Source organism: Anas platyrhynchos, chromosome 20 (genome assembly GCF_047663525.1).
Source record: "Anas platyrhynchos isolate ZD024472 breed Pekin duck chromosome 20, IASCAAS_PekinDuck_T2T, whole genome shotgun sequence".
Classification (NCBI taxonomy): Eukaryota; Metazoa; Chordata; class Aves; order Anseriformes; family Anatidae; genus Anas; species Anas platyrhynchos.
The window spans coordinates 4,415,951-4,434,114 of record NC_092606.1 but is presented as its reverse complement, the minus strand read 5'-3'; the positions used below and the strand labels follow the sequence as shown (position 1 = coordinate 4,434,114).

Below are 18,164 nucleotides of genomic sequence, written 5' to 3'. Positions count from 1 at the left end.
TGTGAGAGAGGAAAGGAACAATGTGAAAGGTGCTGCCATGGGGATTCTGGTTTTTGGTCTTTTCCTTTCACTCAGGTCCATGTATTTGGCCTGTGAAAATCCCCACCTCCTGTGGCAGCTGTGTGTTTGCTAGCTGAACATCCCCGAGCACTGGGCTGCTGTGCAGCTCCCACCACGGCTCAGCTGCACCCAGGGGTGAGCTCCTCACCCTGCCCGAGGTGAGGATGCTCCTGGGCTCGGGGGCTGAGCCCTGGCCCCTCTGCAGGCACAGTGCTGATGGCAGTGCTGGGAGTGGAAGGGGGGAGCCTGTGTGTCCCCCTGCTGCTGGTTCAGCTCCTAGAGCTCCAACTTATACCCTCTGTACATGTTGCAATGTGGAAAACAAAATCGAGGTCTAAATAGAGCATCCTTTAAAGATTAAATGTCTTCCCAACATCCTCTTAATGGTTTGCTGCTGCCCTAGCCCAGCTGCTTTGAACCTGTCAGGGTGCAGGGGCTGAGTTGCCCTCTTTCCTTCTGCTGCCCAGATGAAATTGATGACGTGATCGGTTTGCATCGATCCTCGCTGGGAAGGAGTGTAACATACGGGTTTTAGGGGATTGGACCTGAGACCAAACAATTGGAAGAAAATGCTTTAGAACCAGCAGCCTATAATTAAACCTCTCCAAGGCGCAGCGAGATGCAGCGAGCTCAGCAGAAGGAGGCATTTTGCTGTGAAGACTTCCCGTCTTTGTTTCACGCTGTGTGCTATTAAAGCAAACAACCTAACAAGCTTCAGCAACGTTTGGCAGCTCTTGACCAAGAATAGCATCTAACCTTACAGCTAAGCTGGAAACAATGAGGACCATCAGTCTTCACATTTTAGCACATAAACTAGGTGGCTTGGCTCACGGAGAAATCCCCATGACTCTATTTTAGGTAATCTAGAGCCTGCAGGGTGGGAGATTTCATCTTCTGAGGCATCCAGCAGTAACCACCAGAAGGGGAAGGTCCCGATTTAGAGCAGTGCCCTGATCTGCTGAGGCAGTTCGTACTTAGCTGCGCAAGCTGCCTTTTTCTGTTCTCAGTCATATGCGTTCTAACCACCGCTCTTTCTACCAAGTTTGTAGAATATGTCATGTCAGATTTTAAAAAAATATGAGCTTGGGACGTGATGGAAATGTCTGCCTTGTGCCTGTGGGGTCAGCTAGGCTCCTGGTGGAGAGCCTTGTGCAGATGAGCGAGCCGTTGCTGTGCGGCTCTGCCTGCCTCGGTGGCAATCTTAATTCGGTCTTAACATCTCCAGCTAATTACCTTTCTGTAAGGGAGGAGATTGGGGTACAATCTGTCTGTTTTGGCCATATTTGAGCTCCAAGCCCCTCGTGTCTGTGCAGATGAGAGTGATTTAACAGAGCCAGACGTGTTTGTGCGCTGCTCAGACACCCAGCATGGTTGCACACTGCTCCTGCCTGGTTTTGGGGTGGCTGCAGCACCCTGAGCTCTGGCTCGGTCACCCCACAAGCAATGTGCCAAGCCCTTCACTGCACTTTCTACAACAGCATCCAGTGTTATGAGAGAGCAAATTCATTTTCCCTGTACTTAATTTGTAGCTCCCATGTGCAGCAAAGTCATGGAAACCAGATGAAGAATTGGTGACCAACTTTTTGTCCCTTTTTTGTCCCCCAAAACTCATGCAATTTCATTAGCCAAGACAAACTTAAAGAGGTGAATGGAGAGCCTATAGTGTTTAGTAGAAACCATATGCAACATGGAAATGGGATGTAAACCTCTTGATGTTCCTTGGTGTATCTATTATACATGAGCCATCAGAGCAGCGTATTAATAAAACAGGAGGCTAAAGCACTTGGCACTCCCAGCTCTTTAGTGAAACATCAGAGCAGAGGCTGTCAGCCTCGGTCTTTGAAGCCTGCAGCTTGCATCTGCCCAGCTGCTTCAGTGACACGGTCAGGATGCTCGGGGGATGCTCCCATTGAAGGGAGATCTCTCCACTCTCTGCGTGTTGTTTTTTTTTTTTATGCTAGCAAGATTCTCCTCCTCCAGGACAAAAATATCCTCCTTTCCTGCTCAGCCTTCTTGCATGCTGGAATTCTTAAGCAGTAAGTGACAAGGCCAAAGATGGGGTTAAAGCAGCCTCAGACATCGGTGTGCTGAGATGCCAACTGGTTCTGTTCCTCGAGAGCTCTCCCCACTGGGGACACTGTCCAGTCTTGTGCATGGGGCCCTTGGTTTTGGTGAAGAATAAGTGAATGACACGGAATTTTATAACTGTCTGAGTTGCTTCTCGATCAAGGCAGACGAAAGTGGCTCTTTGGACCTCCCTGACACCAGGCTCAAGCTTGCAGAGCTTCTGGGCGAGCAAGCTACAGGGCCCAGTAGGAGGTAGAGAGCGTGCTGTGGAAGAAGGGATGGGACACAAAGCAGGGGCTGAGCCTGGGTGCGGGGCTGAGCGGCCTCTTACTGGGCACCCCGAGCTGAGCATGGGCTCAGAGCCCTGGGCTGTGGTGGATCCAGGGCTGATTATGGTTCCTTTGCTTCCTGAGATGCACGTGAGGGTAACGGAGCTGTGTGCCCAGCAGTTTACAGATGTTGTGTTTGCACCTTTCTCTTGCTTTGAGTACCAGCAGGGGGGGTGTTCCTCCTCCCCAGCCAACACTACAGCTTGATAGGGAAGGAAAAGGTATTTATCATAATGCTGCCTACGAAAATGGCAGGCAGCCCAAAGCTTTCCTGGACCCCACCAGAGGCTGAGAGGTTTGGGTACAGCCCATCAGTCTGTTCACCATGCTGCAGCATGGGCACGATGATTCCCTAACCCTGGCTGTGGGAGGGGAAGAACTGAGACACCTCCACGGTGGCCGTGCTCACCAAGAAGCTCAGCACCGCTCCTCTCTGCAGCACCGGGCTGGGCTCTGTCCCTTCTGCTCTCTGACGTGCTGCTGCCTGCTGCCAGTTGCTTGTGTGTGTATCTGCAACCCACTGCACCCAAATACCCGCTGAGCTGCTCGCTCTTGGAGTGAGAAGCGATGATTCAATGGCTAGTTCAAATTTAATTATTTTTTTTTTCTTATATAGACAGAAGAAATAAGTTCAGCTGTGACCATGCATGTTACATTTTAATTTTTTTTTTCTCATGCCAAGAAATACAAAGGAAGTATGTCAGGTATACCACATCGTCCTGCAGGGAAAGAAACACCTATCAGCAAACCCAAGTGCCCGGCCGAAATTCCTGCTGTGTTCGTGCTCTTTGTGGATCCAACTCTTCCAGCCGGACTTCCGAGGGGCTGAGGCTGTGCACGTCCGTGGTTACAGCAACAGGGGGAATGCCCCAGGTGCTGCCACGCACGGATCCTGCCCTGGCACCATTGTGCAGGGTCTGGGAGCGTGTGGCCCTGCTCAGGAGTGGTGAGGGGCTGCCCTGGGGTACCGCACACCTTCCCTTCCCGGTGCTCCGTATCCCACGTGGGTATTTCTGGGTTGGAGTTTTGCTACCTACTGGCGTTTGCAAATGCGAACCGCACCCTTTGGCTTGTGCCCAAGCAGGGGGATTTTCAGTCCAAATTTTCACCAAAACTAAAGGATGTACGCGGGAAGAAAATGAACTTTAAATCTGCAGTTACTCGAGGTGGGTCCTGCTCTGCGGCTCTGGGCTGTGCTCAGTAACAAGGTGTAAGGCTGGGGGATTCAAAGAGAAAGCCGTGGGACCAGCCCCTAGGGCATGGCCGGTGCAGCAAACTGAGAGCAGATTTTTTGCCGTTTTCCTCCCTTTGTGCTAAAATCCCTCTGGTCTCCTCTGCGGGCGTTCCCCAGCCAGACGCTGCGTTGCCAGAAGCCGGCTGAACCGTGCTGCTCCCCACATCCTCCCAGCTGCTGGTAGGACGATAAGCCCGTCTGCAAATCACTCCTGAATCACTCCCAGTGCGTCCTTCCAGCATCCCCTCACCCATTTGGGCCCTGCTGAACCTCCCCAGGGTGATGAGCCCTGGAGGCTGGGTGCTGGTGTGGTCTCACGGCTCCGTGCGCTGGCTCCTTCCCGATCCGCATGGTTCTGTCCCACCAGGATCTCACACTTGTCGATCCCAACTCCTACTCGGACTCGCTTATAGCTGCGTTTCCCACCTTCTCCATCTCCTCAGCGTGCTGTCCTCCTACCAGCCGCACTGCGCTGCCAGGTAAGGCTGGGTGGCCACCGCGCCGCGTGCAGCTTGCCTCTTCCTTCCCTGCTTTGCTGGGGGGTGAAGCTGGCCAAATCCTGAGGATTTCGTGTTTTAGTTGGAAGCAGAAAGCCTGATGCTGAGGTGGGAGCCTAGGGGAGGCTGCAGCAGCTGGCAACGAGCTGGAGACGGGGAGGAGAAGCCTTTCCGTGACATACTGCTCATGATCGCCCATCCATGCCCTAAAAACAAACTTCAGGAGAGCAGCAGTGGTGCCTGGATGTGCCCAGCAAGGTGCTTGCACTGAATTGGCAAAAAATCACAAGGGGTGTTTTTGTTTCCTTGTTCAAAGCCCAAAGGAGGACAGTTGGGTCCCGGTGGTCTCAGGGTGGGTTCTGCCAGGGCTTTGCTCCTCGTAACACAATCCTGTGTGAGGTGCCAAGGGCTGGGGCTCATCGGCCTCTTCCTTGGCACGGCGGGGTGAGACCATGCATGCCACAGGGAAACTCCTGAGGAGTTTTTCTCTGGTGCAACTCGAGGGCAGCATTGCAAGGAAAGGAAATATTTGATGTCAGGAGTGCCCGGAGAGCTTTCAGCTGGATCTCAGTGCAGGACAAGGCCCAGAAAGGTGTATTCAAGAGCGCAAAGCAGTGCAATTGGCTCTAACCAGAAAGAAGATTAAAAAAGGAAAGGAGTTGGAGCGTCTTCAGTTTTGTTATCTGTAACACTGGGCTGTGAAGCGGTCGCCTCGGCAGCCCAGTGCTCCGGGCTGGGCAGAAGACACTAACCCCATGTGGGTGCGTGCAATAAATCCTCACCGTGGGCGTTGATTTTTAGTGAATTTTAGTGCCTCTGCTGCTCCTTCTTCATCCAGAGACTTCTCCTGCCCAGCTCCATGCGGCCCCTCACCATCCCGTGCCTGCAGCAGGGCTCCCAGCCCGGTCTGAAATGCAGCGTGCAGGTGTGTGTTTGCACAGATCCCTTTGGAAACATCAGATTCAAAGGAATTATGCATTCACTCCTATTTATATTGAGGAGGAGAAAGAAAAAATGTCTTTTCTGAGCTGCTCGTGCACGTGACTCAGAACAACTTTGCCATCTGTGCCTTTAGCAGAGCACAACGCCGAGCCGCCGCGTGCGGGGCTGCAGGGCCTCGTCGCTAGCCATAGTGAAGAAGTTTGGGCTCTTTAGAGGAAAGGCTTCATGTAATGATAAAAATGGCATTTAAATCCTTCATTTGGTGCTCTCAGGTGCTGTGGTTTTCCCTGGATGCTGGCGTGTCCTGTCCTCGGAGGATCTTTCCTGGCTTTCAAGTTTTTCGCTGGCTGTCAGTGGCTCAGGACAAAGCCGCCCCTTGGCCAGCCAGCAGCATTCGGGTTCAGGGCTTAAAAAGGAAACTTTTTGGGGATTTGATGGAACAGAGCAGCCCACCCATAAGATGAGGGGGTTTAGTCTCAAAGGGAAGGCTTCTGGTGAGAGTGGGGACAAGAGCAGAAACCGCGGAACACCCTGATGGACGCGGCACCAGGCTGAGCACAAAGCTTCCCCTAGCACCAAGGGCAGAAAACAGAATTGCTAAAGGGAAGGTAGTGAATTTGGTCCATTTTTAGAAGCTTGTAGTTTATAAGAAAGCACAGGCAAAGGGGCAGATGGGGAGGCAGCCCAAGAAAGTGCTGTAGTAACATGCTATTGCTCTGAGCCCCTGGAACCACTTTGAACTTAGAGGAAAACATCAGCAGCGTGTCCTGGGGATGTGGCTCCCCTCTCCCCTAGGTCCAAATAACATCCAGCCAGAGGAAACTCAGTAAGGAGGAGCAGTCAAAGAGGAGAATGTTCCCAGCTATGCCCCTGGGGCACTGCAGAATGAGGATTTACAGCCGGCAGCTCTCTGTGCTGCCTCCCTGCGTGCCCCTTGTGCTCACCAGCTTGGAAGGGACGCGGGTGCCAGGTTGCTGGGAGGTTTCTCCCGGCACACCTTGCTGTGCTGGGCAGCAATTCCCCACGTAGACAAAGCCCTTGGCCGTGTTGGGTTTGCTCTGAGGTTTTTCCAGATTAACTCAGGGAGCAGGGGAACACATTTCGTGCCCCAGGACAGGCGGGGGGTGCAGCTCCCGGTCGTGTACTTGTGCCAGCAAAGATTTGCTAAAGGAGGTTCGGCTAACACGGAGCCAGTGGATATGGCCAGGAGCCATCTACAGAGCCTGGGTACAACGACAGGCGGTGACACCTTGCATAGTCTGGGTGGCAAATACAGTACCAGAGCCTGTGCCAGCCCGTGGCAGGGACGGGTGGGAGGTGGGGACGGCAGAGGGGGGCCGCGCATCGTGGAAGACTTGGCAGGGCATGGGGGGGGCCCAGGCAGATCAGGAGGAGCAAAAAAAAAAAAAGTCAGTGTTCTTTACATGTCGTTAAATACAAAATGTTAAAAAATAATACTGTCTGTGGAGCCGGCCCCAGCCAGCTCCAGGGGTGCTGGAGATGTTCAGAGACGCAGAAGGGCGTGTGAGGGGTAAGGAGAGGAGCAGGCATCCTAAACCCCTCTGCACCTCTGAAAATCTCCTGGGAGGTCCTCAGCTGAAGCCCAGCGGGGTGAGGGGAGATGAGTATGGGCGGCGATGGGGTCTGGGTCACGCTGCAGCTTTTGGCTGATGGACAGGACAGGACAAAAAACGCTCGAGCGGGTAGCATGGGCTCTCCGTGCCTCGGTGCCGCTGCTGCAGATTAACCAGGCTCTTTCCTCCGCGCCACGAGCATTAACCTCGCTTCGGGTGCCCAGGGAGAGAAATGTGTGGTTGCACGGAGAAAGCGTTGTTTCCTTCCATTAAAATCCCCACCGTGGGGCCGGCTGAGGAGGAGCCTGGCGTTCTGCTGCGGCAGCATCCTGCTCCGCCGGCCCCGACATCTGCTGCGAGTGACAAAAGAGCTTGTAGGAACAGACGTGGAGAGCATTCCCAAAGGCATGCAAATGGTCATCGTCTCTTTTTGTTATTGTTTGTTTTGTTTTTTCATCAAAAATACAAAAGCAACCCCCACACCCTCCAGCTCCTGTGGCCCCAAGCCGGGCTCCTCCTGCAGCTCGGCTCTCCTCCTGCCCCCAGCAGCTCTCCGCTCCCGATGGCAGTTTGAGCTTTTTTTTTTTTTTTTTTTTTTTTTTGTCGTCGAGACAGAGAATGTAATGATTTAAAAACCAACAACCCCCCAACAACACAGTCGCTTGTGCCAAAATCCTTAGAGGGGATTCCTCAAAGTGTCCTGGCCCGTCCTTAGGTTTTCTTTAAGACAAGCTCCGTTCCCGAAACTCCCTCCTTGCCCTTCGCCAGGAGTTGTCTCCCCGCTCCGTCAGTTTTGCTGGAGGGGAATGAGGTAGTGGGCTTCCCCCTTCTCCTCTCCACTCGGCACCCGAAGCTCTTCCCCATCCCTTCTCACGATGTTTTCGTCCCAGCCCTCGTCCGGGCTCGTTCCCAGGGGGCGGCGGAGCAGAAGCGCGCGTTCCTCCGGGGCGGCCCCCCTACGCTGTGACAAGTTTTTGTTGCGAGGCTGAAAGTAAAAACCCCAAAAGGAGAGTTGTCTTCCTCCTCTTCGAGGTATTTGCATGCTAAAATGTCTTCTAGGAAACTGTAAAATAAAGAGAGGCTTAGGGCAGCTTCCAGCAGTCACAGAGATGTCCCCGATGCTCTTGGCTCGGGCTTTGGGTTCGAGCGGCCGAGAGCCGAGGTTCCCGTTAGCCCGAGCAGCGCTGCCAGCGGCCCCGCTGCTCCTGGCAGGTGGCTTTGGGTCAGGGAAGGTCCCCAAACACTGCGGGACTGCACCCCTGGGCAGGCTGGATCCCTTTGCTTTCACCCCGCTACACATTTCCAAACCCAGCACAGCCTTGCCAAGGCTTTGGGTTTTAGCCTAAACGCCCCTTGTCTGGGAGATCTCCCACAACCCCTTCCCCAAGGTATTTTGCACACACAGGTGCTGTTGGGGGTGGGCCCACGGGGGACCTCGGTGCCCTTACGCTGCGGTTGGGGTGGGAACGGGGGCATCCTACAGGCAGGGCTGCCCTATAAACTCCCGGGACAGCACCCGGGGCACCGTGTGGGGTTCCTGCTTGAGCTGGGCAGGGGAAAAGGGAAGGAGATGTTACCTCTGACGCTGAGTGAAACGTAGAGCACGATGATGATGGTCCCCAGGACGATGGAGACGATGCTGAGCAGGCGGGCCATGCGGCCGAGGCGCCGCGCTCCGTCCATGTCCCCCTGCTGCCCGCTGTTCCTCGACTGGGGGGAAGCACAGAGAGAGGCTGCTGAGAAGGGATCCGGGGCCATGCTCTGGCTGCAGACCCCAAAATGAGAGCGGCTGCGTCCGCAGGGGTCTGGGCTCCTGTATCCTACAGTTTGGTGCCCTGGGGCGGCCCCACGGGGATGCTTCTGTGGGCAGGAGCTGCATGGGATGGGGTCTGCCTGGTGTCAGAGGGACTAAGAGGTGTCCCCAGGGTGGGACAGGAGGCACTGCCCAGCCCCAGCCCTCTCTGGCTCATCAATGGGGAAAAAAAATAAAATTCTGTAACCCCCAAAAGGAATTCACTTATAGGGGATGCTGCTGGGGTGCTGCTGCATTGCTGCAGCTCGTGTGCAGGAGGCACCGGCATCATAACGGGAGGTCCCCAAGGGACAAAGTGCTTTGGGAACAAGCTGTCGGTGTGGGGGCAAGGCTGGAGCCCCCCAGCGACAATGGAGTCCTGGCTCTGGGATGTGGCTGCTAAAACTGGGGGAGCTCAAGGTGGAAAATAATGTTAGCTCGAGGTAAAGATGGAGGGGTATTAAACGATCCCCCTCTCCTTTCTCAAAATGCATCTCTAGGGGTTGGGGTTAGGGTTGGGGTTGGGGTTAACTCAGGTGGCTGCAGCCCCGCGGGTGTCTGGTTGTGCTAACACATCCCAGGCAGAGCAATTTCCCCAGCACTGACGTTGGGTTCGCTCTAGACCTCATTTCTTTCGGTCTCTACAGCACCTTTGGCAATGTCAAAAACCAGTGGTAGGCAGCCAAGGGCCTTGTGTTAGAGAACAGGAGGTGCCAAAATGAAGCTTCAAGGTTTGGTGGAGAGAAGGGGGTGAGTAGGGAAGCACGGGGATTGACAGGGTCCCTGCACTGCTCCCTGACAGCTCCTCGCATTTGGGATTTTTATAGGCTCAGATATTTGCAACCGAGTATAATATTTTTGCAAGGTGTGGGTTAGATCACGGTGGAACACATTTGCAATTTTAGCTGTCTTCCAAGCAAAATATATGGGCTAACGAATTCAACATATTTATCACCGTAGCTTCTGGAAGTGTTTGCTGATCATTTATCCCGAACAATTACGAAAAATACATCAGCACTGGCACGGTGCGTTTAGCCAGCAGTTGTTACTGTCCATATATTATTCATCGGCGTGGAACAGTTTGATTATAGCTGCCTGGGATCGGTGATGCTAACATTTTCTTTCTACGTGAAAACACGAACATTTTCTTTATTAATCAAGACTGGAAGAGGCAGAAGAGCTCTGAAAGGCCTGGGGGCTGGGGCAGCGTGCCACGGGTGTGCCAAGCTGTTTTTTTTGGGCATGGAGTCGTGAGTGTAGGCGTGAGTGTAAGTCCCTGCTTTCATCTCGTCCCCTGCTCACGTTACTGCTCAGAGGGTGTTCTCCTGATAGGTAGCCTCAGTGGGCTCATTGCAGATGAAGGCAGTTACTTTTCTGTAAATTCTGGGACTTTTTCTAGTCCCGTGACAAAGGCAACCGACCCGTCACAGCTTCTTCCTTCAGCCCTTCACAATTTAGGAACTGGCTTGGGATGCGTTCCGCTGACCTATTCCGGATAGCTATCCCGGTATCCAGAATAAATCGTTCAGATTTATCACCAGTTACTCAGAATAAATCATTAATCCTCATCACCTACATTGTGTTGAAACCCATGGTGGCGAGGTCCCAGCCACCATCGGACGCAGGGGGACGGGGGCACCATCTGAAGGAGTAACCTGGGCCTTGGCTTCTCCCACCTCGCTCCGTACCCACCACATTTATACCCCCGGGAGCTTCCAGGCCCTCGCCTTGTCAATAAAACACACCCAAAGGGGAGGTGGAGGAGCCTCCAGGTTGCTCTTTTCCATGAGACCAGTGTAAGCAGGCAGAGGCTGGGGGCAGGAGCAGATTTTTTTTTCCTACCCCCGGCCATCGTATCCAAGAGCAGGGCCTGAAAAATGATTTATGAGACACCAAATCCGACAGCACTCAGTTGCTTCCCTCTCCGGTTGCTGCTTAGTGCCCAGAAAAGCTTTTGTGTGCAAAGGCTGCGGGAGCACCGGGGAGATGTTTCCAGCAGGGAGATGGGGAACCCATGGGGGTCCCCGGCTGCTGGATACGGGGGGGGCCATGAGCTGTGGAGGGTCCCAGGGGGCTGGAAGCAGCCGATCCTCCCCCAGCCCTGCACCAGCACCGGGCTGTGGGGCTCTCATCTCTCTGTTTGCTCGTCCCCTCCAGGGGCTCATGCGGCCCACGAGGCACAGCCCTGCCCCGCTGCGGGCTCCAGCCTCGAGTGGAGGAGGATTTCTTTTGCCTGAAGGCTAACGGGGCTGGAAAATCCCCGTGAGAGCTCCCGCTGGCCCGTTGTTCTCCCTCTCGCCCAGCCGGACGAGGCCACCCGGCTTCCCCGCGCGCCGCCTGGGCGGCCGCCACCGCACAGCTGCACCGTGCAGATGGCAGCTGGTAAAAACGGTGATTCTGCCTCAAAATGGAAACTGGTCTCTCCAGAGGGCTTTCTGCAGCACCTGCCACCAACTCCTCGAGTTGTTGCTGGTTTTTGGGAAGCGCTGTGTGTCCCCTCACCGTGTGTTTTGGTGTGGTGAGCAGGCGAGCGCTCGCCCTGGGCTGATTTTCTAAGGGAAGCTTTGCCTCGGTGGCAAGTGAAGGGTGTAAAAGGTGCCAGGGGGGTGTAAAGCAGTGGGTAAGGGGGTGGCCGTGCCTGCGAGGCTCTGCTGGGATGGGTGGGAGGCTGCCTGCTTTCATTCTCCCCAGCTGCGATGTCAGTGTGCGAGCTGAGCTGTGGGGGATATTTAATGGGGATATTTTTTTTCTTCAGAACAAGCGCGGGAGCTGCAGGCACAGCCCGGCCCTTTGGAGGGGCTGGGAGCAGCGGCGAGCCCCCAGCCCGGGTCTCCCCAGTGCTGCAGGGCTGGGCTGCGAGGTGCAGGGGCAGAGCAGCTCTGTCCCGGCTGGGAACCGGGCTGTGGGCTGCCCAGTGCCACTGGGAGAGGAGCACGGGGCCACAGGGGCTTGGTGTGCCCCGCTCTGCTTGTGACCTCATCCCGCATCCCACAGCATCCTATTTCCTGCATCCCACATCATCCTGCATCCCACAGCATCCCTTATCCTACATCCTACCTCATCTCACATTATCCTGCGTCCCACAGCACCCCGTGTCCCACAGCATCCCGTATCCTGCATCCCACATCATCCCACATCATCCCACCTCATCCCACCTCATCCCACCTCCCGCCTCATCCCCTATCCTCCATCCCGCCTCACTCCGCATCCCACCTCACCCCATATCCTCCATCCCACCTCATCCTACACCCCACCTCACCCCGTACCCTGCATCCCACCCTCAACCCGGGCTGCCCCCACCCCATCCCACCTCTCGCTATCCCGGAGAGCCCCAAACACTGTGCAGAGCACCCCCCAACCCCAACCTCCTCCCTGCCCAGCACCCCCCCCAGCACCCCCATCCCTCCCCATCCCCACGCCCCCACGGGGGGGGGCTCACCATGATGGAGAAGACGAGGGCCACCACGTTGATGGGCCAAACGGGGCAGAAGCAGGAGAAGATGGCGAGCACCAGGTAGTCCCGGGGGCGGCCCTGCTCGGGCGGTGCCGTGCTGGTGCCGGTGGAGGAGGCTCTGCCCAGGCTGAGCCGCGACGGCGACAACGGGGCCGCGTCCAGGTGCCCGACGGACACCGATTTGTAGCCCAGCCCGTGCCCGTTGCGCTCCGCCTCGCCGGCCAGAGCCGCCGTGAAGGATTTGGAGCCTCGCAACCCTTCGGTGGCAGCCAGCAGCTTCTCGGTCTCCTGGAGCCGGGAGGGCAGAGCCGTGCCCGAGCCCGAACCCGACGCCGACCCCGAGCCCGACCCCGAGCCCGTGCCCGGGGGCGCGGCGGTGCCGCTCGCCATGGCCCGGCCCCGACGGAGCGGGCTCCGAGCGCTCCCCGCAGCCGCCGCTCTGCGCTCGGGGCTCGCCGCCCCCCCGGGGAGGCCGTGCCGGGGGTGGGGCCAGCACGGCTCGGCCCCCGGGGCAGGAGCGGGGGATGCGCAACGCCCCCCGAAAGCACCGGGGAGGAGGGAGGGGAGGCTCGTCGGATAGGGGGGAGGGGGGTGATGGGGGGGGCGGAGGGGGTTGGGGGGGGTGGGGAGGGGTTAGGGGGGGTGGGAGGGGTGGGGGGGTGGGGAGGGGTGGGGGGTTGGGGAGGGGTGGGGGGGTTTGGGGGGATTTGGGGAGGGGAGGGTGGGATGGGATGGGATGGGATGGGATGGGATGGGATGGGATGGGATGAGGGGGAGGGATGGGGGGGAATCGGGAGCGATAGGATGAATGGGATGGGATGGGATGGGATGGGATGGGATGGGATGGGATATGGGGAGAGATGGGATGTGATGGGGTTAGAGGTTGGACTGGGTGATCCTGGAGGTCTCTTCCAACCTAGATGATGATGCTGGGATGCTGGGATGGGGCGGGACTGGGGGGATTTAGGGGGGAATCCCCCGTGTCCTCCCTCCCCTCTGCCGTGATTCCAGCCCGCTCAGCCTCGCCCCGGGGTTTCGGGACGTGGAGCTGGGGACGGGCAGAGGGGGTGCCCGGCGGTGCCCCCCCTGCAGCCCCAGCGCTCCCGGCACAGAGACAAAGGCAGGAGCCGGGACCCGCAGCGCAGGGGGGGGAGTCCTGGAAAGCGGAGCGCAGCACCCGGGGGTCCGGAGTGTGCTGCGGGGGGGGCCGGGAGGAGGACTGCAAGCACCCGGCTGGGCTCCAGCGGCTCTCTTCGGTTCTGAATTTTTCCTCTCCGGCTCGCCAGGGATTCGTTTCCCAGGCGGTGAGTGCCATCTGCGGGCGCACCCAGCGCCCTCTGCCTGCTCCTGCCGGGCAGGAGGGGGACCCCAGCGCCTCTCCCACCCCACAGCCTGCAGAGGGGCCTGCCCTAAGCGAGAACCCAAGAGCAATGCAGGGATGCTGCCTCGGGGCTCTCGAGGCCTTTTTTCCCCTGCTCCTGCCTCTCTGGGCATCTATTTCCACCTGGGCTGCTTTAATATCGAAGTGAGGGAGGGAAACTGGAAACAGATTTGGGTGGAGAGGGGTTCGTGTAGGGTTATGCCTGGGTTTTGCTTCCTTGCCCCTAGGTGTTCCTGGGCTCATGCATCCAGCGTGACGAATGCTGACACGGGCAGAGCAGGGGGAGCTGGTGCAGGGGGAGCCTCACCCCATGGGGGAACCTCACCCCATAGCGGAGCCGCCCAGCAGCAGGGAGCTGGTGGGGGAAGCAGGATTCTGACAGCAGGCCCCTCCTGGGAAGGGGAACCTCCTGGAGATGAAAGCCAAGATGTCTCACACCGTCAGCACTTCGAGAGGCTCCTTTGCTGAGCGGAGAGCTCTCTCTCCTGGCTGCTGGGAGCCTTCCTCTGCTGGGCTCATTTCCCAGCTCCCCCACCCCGCGCTGGGACTGAGGGAGGAGGAGGAGGAGGAGGAGGAAGCCAGGCACTCGGGGAGCACAGGGCTGAGCCCCCCGTCCTCCTGGCTGGGCAGATCAGGAGCGCAGTCCCAGACCATCCCTGGGGAGCTGCTTTGCAGTTCTCAGGAGGCACCGGGGGGTTTATGAGCTCCTCGGCCGCTCCCGCAGATCTGCCCGGGCACCAATATGTGCCCTGATGGGCTTAGCATTAAAAGTACAACCAAATAAACCTCTCCCAGCTCCTGCTCCCCCCATCCATCAGCTGCAGTCAGAGCTGACATCCAGCCAGCAGCCTCAGCGCGCCCCGCACGGCCCATCTGTCCACCTCGCGCATTAACAGGCAGCGCCCCGATGCTGGGCTTTTAACTCGTGTTTTCTCACAAAGCAAGCAAGAGAGAATAAATAACCGTGACAACTTGCAGCAGGGAAACCTCACAACAAAGAAACACAGAGCTTACTCGAGCAGAAAACAGTTTTCCACGTCCCCCAGCTCCGAGCTCTCCTGCAGAGCAGCGAGCGCAGCCGGGCACCGTGCCGAGCCCCGTGTCCCACCTCTCTCTCTCCTGTCCAGGTCCCTTCCCACTGCCCCGTTTGTCACTTGGCTGCGTTACCTTCCCGGCACCGTCTCGCCTTCCCAGCCCGGTGGGTCAGTGGATGGGGAGGCGCTGGTAGCCTGAGCTCTGGAGCCCTCCCAGCTGCCAGGAGAGCGGTGCCACCGGGGGGGCTCGCTGGCTGCCCGCGTGTTTCTGCTGGCAGCTGCTGCGGAGCCCAAGCTGGTGGCTCCCGATGGGATAAAACGCAGGGCTGGCTGCCAGGCGATCTTCCTTCGGGCTCTCGTGGTGCTGGAGCTGGTTCTCGGGGGAATATCCCCCATAGCCTGCAGCACCGAGGAGCCGGGGGCGGCCGTCCCTCGCGCCCTGCCCGCGGCACTCGGAGTGGGCGCAGGGCCAGCAGCGCGCGGCACCGTGCAGGGACAGGGACAGAGCCGTGATCCGGCTGATGGCTCGCCGGAGGGTGGCGATTTTGGAGAGCCTCTTGCCGCTCAGGTCGTGCTTGAGGGCCAGCCGCAGGGCGTTGAAGGCTTGGTTGTAGTCCAGGATCCTCTTGCGCTCTCGGACGTTGGCAGCCATCCTCCTGGCCTTGGAGCGCACTGGCCTGCTCCTCTTCCTCACCTTCATCTCTTCAGCCTCCCCCAGGTGGGTGGCTGCTTCCCTCCCCTTGGGGTCCCACAGGTCCTGCCCGTGGCACAGCTGGGGTGCAGCCCCCCTTTCCAGCTCCCCTTCCAAGCCATCGGGGGGTCCCTGCCGTGCCGCACTGCTCCCCACGGCTGCTTGGGACATGGCTGTGGCTTGTGGGGCCGGGGCGAGGTGCTGCTGCGGTCCTGCCTCCCGTCAGGCTGGCAGACACTCCTCCAGGGTCACACAGCCTCCCCTAAAAACCCCAGCGTTTTTAAAACATCACGTGGCTCCGTCCCAGCCCCTCTGCACCTGCCCCCAGGTGTGCTGCCCTGGGGACACCGGCGGGCCCCACGGGGACACGGCGGAGCCAGGATGGAGTGGGGACACCAGTACCGGTACCAGGGTTTGCAGTGGGAGTGGGGGACAACCAGCTAAAGGCTGCATTTTGCTACTCCCAGGCTCTAGAGGGAAAGCCAGGCTCTCAAGCACACCTAGCAGGGATTGCTTTGGTTGCTGCGGAGGGTTTGGGCTCTGCAGGAGCTCCCCCCATTGCTCTGCTCTCTCTCTGCAGGGCAGCTCAGCCTGGGCTGGATCAATCCTAAACTCACTCAGTGCCTTGGAGCAGAGCCCGTGGGTATCACTGCCCTGGCACGGGGCTCAGGCACTGCTCAGCCACGTTCACTGCTGCTGGGGCTTCTCCGCTGGCCTCTGTGTCCCAGGGAGGGAAACTGAGGCACGGAGTAAGGAGGCTGCTGAGGACGGCAGCCAGGCTTGTGCCAGGAGCAGGCAAATGTCTCCTGCGCAGGACGGCGCTGGCAGTACCCGGGGAGCTCCCTGCCTCACCTCCCACCCTCTCCCCATCCCAAAAAACCTCCTCCCCGGAGGAGCTGAACCCCTCAGCTCCAGGACGGGACCGGAGCATGGAAGGAGCTTGGAGCCAGCACGTCGGAGCCGCTCACACCGCGGTGTCCTGGTGAGCTGGGGGCACAAGCAGACTGAGCAGACCGGGGGCAGCATCAGCTCCCCCCCCCCCAAAACCCATCAGTGGGGGCCCAGCTGGGGAGTGAAGGAATGCAGGGCCTTGGCACGCCTCTGCCCCGCGGAGCAGGAAGCAGGAATGTCGTGGGGGGACCGGGCAGGTGATAAAAGAGCTAAAATGCTACCTGCCTCCTGCCTTCCTGTCCCCCCAGCGGGGGCCTGGGGGCAGAGAAGGTGCTGCTGGGTCTGCCCGGTGTTTACTGGGGCTGAAAGCATCTTCTTGCTCCCAGTGTGTCCCAGTCTGGCTGTCAGGAGGGCCAGGGTCCCATCCTCAGAGCGTGCATGGTGGGGACACGGGGCACCTTTGGCCCTGGGGTGGGCACGCTGCCTGCCTGCCCCCCCCCCTTTGGGTTTATCCCCCCCATCCCCAGAGCCTTCCAGGCAGTTTCGCATCCCCCTGCCCCTCGCCCACGGTTTCATTAGAGAGCAGCTGCTAAACGCCCCCCTGAGCACGGGGTAACACCAGTTTGAAAAATGGCTCTGGAATCGTGACAAATTGCTGGGGTTACTGGTGCAAAAGTGGGAGAACTCCCCCCCCCCCTTACCCACCCCCTCCTATCTGATCCTCCCGGACCGGGTTTGATCAATAGCCACAATTAGCGGGGGCTATTTGTCTATTGCCCTTCTCCTCTCTTGGCCCTTTGAAGTGGGAGCTGATTTAGGTGCCTCTGCTCCATGAACCCCATAAATCAGGAGCCGGGGCCTGGGGGAGCGGGGAGGACAACGCAGCGGGACTTCAAAGGGAGGTGAAGCTTGCAAATATTTCCGAACACCCACCTGTGCTCACCCTGGCCCTCTTTTTTTTTCTTTTTCCCACTGGCCCTCTGGCAGCCCAGGGGTGCTCTGTGCTGGTGCGTGTGCTCCCCCAGCCCCTGGCTCAGCAGCGAGCCCAGCTCAGGAGCGAGAGGCTTTTTGGGGTGGTTTAATGCTGGATGCTTAGAGAAATGCCAAAGGGAGGTGCAGCTGAGCAGGTCGGCTCCCTGCCATGGGGATATTTTGCTGGTGCTGGATGCTGACCCATGCAGCATGGAGCAGACACGGGGCCGTGCCCACCTGCAGCCCCCGCAGTGCCCCCAGCCCTGGGAGCCTCTGGGGACCTCCACTGGCCCCGGCCCTGTGGGAACCCAGCCCCAACCCTCGGAAGAAGGCAAGGCCACCCCATAAATCACGGCTCTTTGGATGCCACCTGCTGCCTGTAATTAGTGCATCCCGCCGGGCCGTCCCCACCTTGTCCTGGCCGTTTCCTACCTACGTGCCCATTACCGGGTGGGCAGGCGGGGAGGGACCCCCGCCCGGGGCTGCTCCCTCAGCCGCCCCCCCCCTGATTTATCACCCTGCTCTGGGGAGATTTATGGGCTGAGACAGGCAGCCTGCAATCCGTTGTAAGGCTCTGCTGGGCCCGTCTGCCTGACAGCTGATGAGAGGGCTGTAATTATCCATGGCCACACATAAATCAGGCCGCTCATGGCATGCCCCCCTCCTGCCAGCTTCCACCAAGGGGCTCAGCCCCCGGGGACACGCCACCTCCCCAGGATGGGACACACGGGACAGGGCACTGCTGGCACCGGGCACCTTCCCATCCTCACCTGGGCACCAGCATCACCTCTCTGGCTGGTCCCACAGCCCAGAGGTGTGATTTGGGGGGGGTTCCAAGAGAAACAGTGCTGGAGGGAGCCCATAGAGGCCGGTTGGGTGGCACAGCAGGGATGGAGGTGGTGGCTGTTGCAACACGGTTGGGGCCCGTGCGTAAATAGAGGGTGCTTTGTTCCTGCTGTGCCATGGCCAGGTGGCCACAAGGGACGCGGGCTCGTGAGTCACCCACCTGTGAGTCACCCTCTCCGTGTCCCTCACGTGGCACGGGGGAAATGCCAACCCAGCCCGGGGCGTGGGGAACAAAACCTGTCCCGTGGGGGCACAGTGGGTTGTATGCAGTGGGAATGTGCAGCGTGGCACAGAGCCTTTCTTGCCGGGTGTCACCTTCAGAGCATCTTCAGGACAAGTGTCACCATCAAAGCATCACCAGGCCACGTGCCACTGTCCGGTCATCACCGTCCGGATGGCG

At 58.5% G+C, this 18,164-nt stretch overlaps 2 protein-coding genes across 3 annotated transcripts; both read right to left on the bottom strand.

Moving 5' to 3' along the window:
- Nucleotides 1-3,027: 3,027 nt before the first annotated feature.
- LOC106018216 (trafficking regulator of GLUT4 1) lies at nucleotides 3,028-12,433 on the bottom strand. Of its 2 annotated transcripts, none has more exons than XM_027472179.3 (3): nucleotides 11,935-12,433; nucleotides 8,281-8,413; nucleotides 3,028-7,766 (listed from the first exon to the last, which is right to left on the bottom strand). In XM_027472179.3, the coding sequence occupies exons 1-3, from the start codon at nucleotides 12,337-12,339 to the stop codon at nucleotides 7,759-7,761; spliced, it is 546 nt and encodes a 181-aa protein (XP_027327980.1). In that variant the 5' UTR covers nucleotides 12,340-12,433; the 3' UTR covers nucleotides 3,028-7,758. The 2 variants fall into 2 exon arrangements, with proteins under 2 accessions (XP_027327980.1, XP_027327979.1); XM_027472178.3 differs by having other exon boundaries at nucleotides 3,028-7,688.
- A 1,031-nt stretch (nucleotides 12,434-13,464) lies between these two features.
- On the bottom strand, nucleotides 13,465-16,616 carry BHLHA9 (basic helix-loop-helix family member a9). The gene has a single exon (XM_005023157.6). The coding sequence runs from the start codon at nucleotides 15,224-15,226 to the stop codon at nucleotides 14,534-14,536; it is 693 nt and encodes a 230-aa protein (XP_005023214.4). The 5' UTR covers nucleotides 15,227-16,616; the 3' UTR covers nucleotides 13,465-14,533.
- Between the last annotated feature and the right edge of the window lie 1,548 nt (nucleotides 16,617-18,164).

What these genes read in the sequence shown, in the direction of transcription:
- BHLHA9 (XM_005023157.6), bottom strand. Translation starts at nt 15,226, where the DNA reads ATGTCCCAAGCAGCCGTGGGGAGCAGTGCGGCACGGCAGGGACCCCCC.
- LOC106018216 (XM_027472178.3), bottom strand. Translation starts at nt 12,339, where the DNA reads ATGGCGAGCGGCACCGCCGCGCCCCCGGGCACGGGCTCGGGGTCGGGC. An exon ending in CCCTCGTCTTCTCCATCATG is followed by an intron (nt 8,414 to 11,934) that starts GTGAGCCCCCCC and finishes GCTTCCCCCCAG; the next exon opens with TCGAGGAACAGCGGGCAGCA. An exon ending in CGTTTCACTCAGCGTCAGAG is followed by an intron (nt 7,689 to 8,280) that starts GTAACATCTCCT and finishes TTTTACTTTCAG; the next exon opens with CCTCGCAACAAAAACTTGTC.